General features: G+C 39.6%; 1 protein-coding gene across 1 annotated transcript in view; it reads left to right on the forward strand.

Moving 5' to 3' along the window:
• The window catches only part of LOC107104346 (zinc metalloproteinase-disintegrin-like 8), a 32,675-nt gene that overhangs the window by 7,811 nt on the left and 19,814 nt on the right, over positions 1-5,050 (forward strand). The window contains exons 2-7 of the mRNA XM_015404336.1: positions 137-225; positions 320-396; positions 614-692; positions 918-994; positions 4,334-4,517; positions 4,598-4,660. Of these exons, the coding sequence (XP_015259822.1) occupies positions 137-225; positions 320-396; positions 614-692; positions 918-994; positions 4,334-4,517; positions 4,598-4,660 (569 nt within the window). The remainder of the gene's footprint in view (positions 1-136; positions 226-319; positions 397-613; positions 693-917; positions 995-4,333; positions 4,518-4,597; positions 4,661-5,050) is intronic.

Consider the following 5,050-nt stretch of genomic DNA (forward strand, 5'->3'; position numbering starts at 1 on the left):
ATAAATGTAATTATGTTTGACCCATAATGCATTGCAATATACAGTTGCAAAGTGATTGAATAAGGATATTCTGGATTCTTTACTGCCGAAATGACAGAAATTGGTAACAGACATCTCTGATCTGCTGGTTTGACAGAAAGCCACAGTCCAGGCTTCGAGGTGGGGGACGACTATGAGGTGGTTCGACCCGTCAGACTTCACGCAGTCAGGAAAAGAAGCACGGAGGTAAATCCTTTAAACACCTGTCCTCTGCAGACGAGATCTGATCATTGAAGGTGATTTGAGAATGAAAGTAAACTGAAAGGTTTTCCTCCTACAGAACCTCAGACCACAGACAGTTAAGTACGCAATGACTGTCGGAGGAAAAAACATTCAACTGCAGCTTGAGAAAAACACGTATGTTTCCACCATCCTGGAAGTATTTATCTTTCATCATCAAACCACAAATCGTTGTAAAGTTCTGGAACAATTAATTGTCCAACATTTTTCTAGTTTTTTGTTTCTCTCCTGAAATCATTATTTCACATCTTCTTAGAGACCAAAATAAAAAAGAAATCTTTTTTTCAGTTCCTTGTCCAGAATAACGACCTGACTGATCATTTTTCATCACCAGGGAGTTATTAGGCAGAGACTACACAGAAACCTCCTACCAGGAAGACGGGACTCGGGTCACCTCAAGACCACATGACGTAGTGAGTGCCAGACCACATTCAGCTCAGGGGAAATGAAATATGAAAAACTCCAAGTATCAGGAAGCTTTATTTCCTCTTCTGGGTATTTCTTTACACAGAGAGACATTTTTTAAGGCCAGTTAATGAATTATCTGTGATCCATTTGGTATTTGCACTGTATAAGGAAATAAACTTGATGGTATCGACGTATGTTTACCGCTGCTAACCTTATTCTATCTTGGTCAGGATCACTGCTACTACCAAGGAACGATTGCCAATGACCGTGAGTCATCAGCTAGCATCAGTACGTGTGACGGACTGAGGTGAGTCATCGGCAGTTCCTCAATAGGTGTACTTGTGCGTTCTAATGTGCTCGTGTATTTGAATCATCATTGCTGATCAACATACTAATCACCCTTCTTTACCCCCATATATTACACAAAACTCGTCCCGAAAAAATCTGTCACAACTGGAGAATCTGCCTGCTAAGGGCAAACATTCGTACAGCGTATGACCGGCTTTTATCCATTTATGGGAAACTCTGATTTCTGTTTAGCTCAGGTCTTCATATCTGTGGCAGATTAAAGAACCATTGCACAAGTTTAAAAGGGAATATATATTATTTTTTCCTCTCCTGACATGTCTTTTTGTCTATTTACCACGGTTGCCTCTAAAGGCGCGGGGCCCTAATAAGCCGGGCATACACTGAAGGAGTTTTTGCCCTTTTCGGGGCGATGCTTCAGTCATTTAAGATTTTTTTTCCGATCGAGCCGACTTTCAGCCTGATCGTGCATCACGTAATATACGGGGCTAACGAGGGGCGATCAGCCTCTGAAGACCACCTCCCAGAGATGAGGACTCGAGTTTGTGACTCGTACTCGAGTCGCACTTAAGTCGCATATTTAATGACTTCAGACTCGACTTAGACTCGTGATTTCTGACTTGTGAACAATATTTTATTTTTAAGTGTTTTTTGTTTTACTAACTTGACTGATCGCCGCTCGCCTTACCCGCACACAGCAGAGGTAAAAAAAATAAAAAAACGGCAGAGGGGCTGTCAAACTGTCACGTAGCACTGACGTCACTGACGCGACGCTACGTGACATATATGCCCGCGCGCCCGTGCGCATGCATGCATGATCGACAAGCCAAGCTTTAAAAACTTCATGGCCGTCGTAGACGAGAAATATGTTGTGAAAAATGTGAATTGGCACTAAATAAATAAACTGAATTAAATTTAAAATACTGCCGCCAAGTCGGTTCTGTCTGTTCCAGGGCATTAAGTTACAAAAAATTTTCCCACAATGTTTCTTTTATGAAAGAATTCTTATTGTCCTGGTATTTATTTAGGGTTTTTCTTTATCTGTTGTAGTTGCTAACTTCATAAGTATTAATAAAAAGCAGGATTGTGATTGTTTTTTTTTTTCCACAGCCCTTATTTTCACTTAAAAATAAAAGAGAAGACATTTAATCCTAAAACTAGAAAAAGTTGTAACCACAAATGTCAGGTAAATACTGTAAGAAAATAGTTGTTTTTGAAAGAAAAAAATAAAGATGCAAAAGTTTAACTGGAAAAAAAATTGCGTGTGTGCTTTTTTAAATTGTATTTTTCATTTAGCAGTTCAAGATAATGATCATTCCATAGATATAATAGTGACCTTTAAGCTATACCGTCTCAGTGACGGAGATGAAAACACAAGGAGAAACATGCAAGCACGCAAATTATTGCACTTATTTTAATTAATCGAGTGATTAGAATTTATGGTGCGATTAATTGATAATTGTGACAGGCCTTCTCAAGACTTGAGACTTGACTTGGACTTGCAAAAAATGACTTGTGAACATGTCTGCCACCTCCCAATCAGGAATCTTGAGGTCAGGAGAAAATCAAATATGTTTGAAATTGAGTCGGTCCTTATAAGGTGTCCTTGGCTAAATCCTGCTGTTGAAGCAGAGCTGATTTAATGACATAAGCCGATTTACCAGAACCTCGCGCACTGTGCTTGTGCAAACTAAGGAGTTCCTCTTCCTGGATGACGAGTCCAAACAGTGACATCTCTCGGCGCTGAGCCCGACTTCTGGTTTTTGGATGTAACGTGTGAGCAGGTAGTTTGCAACAGAGCGTCAGGCCCTATAGTATAAGAACATACATCGTGAGCGTTATACTTTTAAACCCTGCGGTTTCCTCATACAGTTGAATTTGTAGCTTAGTGCAACGATTGAAAATATCGTACAGTGTTTGCCCAGCCTTAGGAAGTTCAGGGATTCGGGTTGGATTCTCTGGATGTGGGTGCGATGCGCTCTTCCGCCTTAAGCTGGGCATACACTGCGTAATCTTTTCAATTGTTGCACGCAGCTACAGCTCAAACTGTACAACGAAGTGCTGGAGGTTCTGGTAAATCGGCACGTAGCTCTGCTTCAACAGCAGGATTTGCCCACGACCACCTTAAGACGGCCGATTGGATTTCAAACATGTTTGATTTTCTCCCAACCTTAAGATTTCTGATCGGAAGGTGGTCCTGAGAGGCTGATCACCCCTTGTTACCTCCCTGCATACTACATGACGCGCGATGAGGCTTAAACTCGCCCCTAACGGAAAAATTGTCGCACTACTGGATAATCGACCTGAAAAGGGCAGAAATACCTGCCTGCTTTATTGAGTCTCTGGTGTCATTGACACGTTAACAAAGAACCTCAATATTTATCAGTCTCTTACTCCAGAAGATAATGGAGGAAAGGCCTGTGCAGTCACTGCAGCAGACTGTGGCGTTTTCTCTCTTCTAGCCCTGGTGTAATTTCAACTCGTCACCAGAGGGGGCGAACTTCTGCAAAAACTCTGGAACTGTCACTCTGCTCCTTTAAGATTGTTCTCATTCTTAAAAGATGTTTGGAAAGTAGGAGTATCTCTTTATTCTGGTTTATTTGCGTTTTGTTTCTAAATGTCAAAGTTTGTTTACATCTTTCTCAGTAGTTTTAAAATGTATTTTTCGAATCACAGGTTTTTGCTTGTTTCAGTATTTTGATCTCAGAATCCTTGAATGGAAGGGCTCCCTGCCATCACCATAATCTTTGGCTTCACTCACAGATTTATGTCAGAATTTAGAAGTGCTCACTAGAGACTTCATGTTACAGACAGTTGATTAAAAGATTTAATTTAAATATTACATACATTTAAATATCAAATAATTTTAGGCTAAACTGTAAAAATCACAAACCAGAAAAATATTGTATTAGATGATAGGTTAAGGTTGTAAATCAATCAATAAGCTTATAATAAGGTCACATGACGGTTTTGGACGAAGATTCCTAGAGCATGTATATATATATATATATATATATAAACAGGATTATTATGCAGGGTTATTGCACAAGGTATTTTCATGAGTAGTTATATAGATGGCTATTTATCTATATAGCTATTGCACTAGATGCCTACTAATTAAAGATTTATCAAGGTAAAAGTAAAGATAATGTTTTTAAAACATTGATCTGATTCTTGAAGTTATTTTTAAATCTTAGGAACTAATTAATTTGATGACAAAATGTAGAGATATTTCTTCCAGAAAAGATGCTAAATGATGTACTTAGAAAACCTCCACTCCCCTCAGGATGCTGGATGCTTGAAGATCAGCTCTGACCAGTCTGCTCTCTCTCTGATTCAGGGGTTACTTCAGGACATCTGCTCAGAGGTACCTGATTGAGCCTCTGTCCGGTGGCGATGAGGGCGACCATGCTGTGACCGCCGTAAATGAGACGAGCTCTAAGCCGGCGCTGTGTGGCGTTACCAACGACTCCTGGAGCGACGACGTGGAGCCTCCAACCGGCAGGAGCCGGTCCAGATCTGGGGTTGGTAGATGTTGACTCCACGGTGTGAAGATGCTCTGATGCTCTGTGAGGAAACTAAAGTCTGTTTAAATTCATTCCAGGGTGTTTCTGTCCTTCGGCAGCAGAAATACATCGAGCTCGCTCTCGTAGCAGATAATCGAGCGGTAAGAACTTCACTAGGTTAATAAAATCATTCTTTGCATAATAAACCCTGTAATCCCTGTTAATGATATAAAATAAAGTAATTCCATCCTTTTTTCAGATAAAGTGGTGGAAATACATCAAATAAAATGCATTTTTTCCATCATTAACAAACCAAACCCATAACATTAAATTATTACCAGAGGTGTCAAGTAACAAAGTACAAATACTTTGTTACTTTACTTAAGTAGAAAAGTTGACTTTCTATACTTTACTGGAGTAATTATTTTTAACATTTTACTTCTACTCCTTATATTTTAAAAATAGTCTCGTTAGTTTTTCCAAAAAAGTTAAAAAACATCCACTGGACTTTGATTCCAAGTTTGAAGCCGTTTCTCTTCCATCCAGGAAGC

Source organism: Cyprinodon variegatus, unplaced genomic scaffold, assembly GCF_000732505.1.
Source record: "Cyprinodon variegatus isolate N-32 unplaced genomic scaffold, C_variegatus-1.0 Scaffold1704, whole genome shotgun sequence".
Classification (NCBI taxonomy): domain Eukaryota; kingdom Metazoa; phylum Chordata; class Actinopteri; order Cyprinodontiformes; family Cyprinodontidae; genus Cyprinodon; species Cyprinodon variegatus.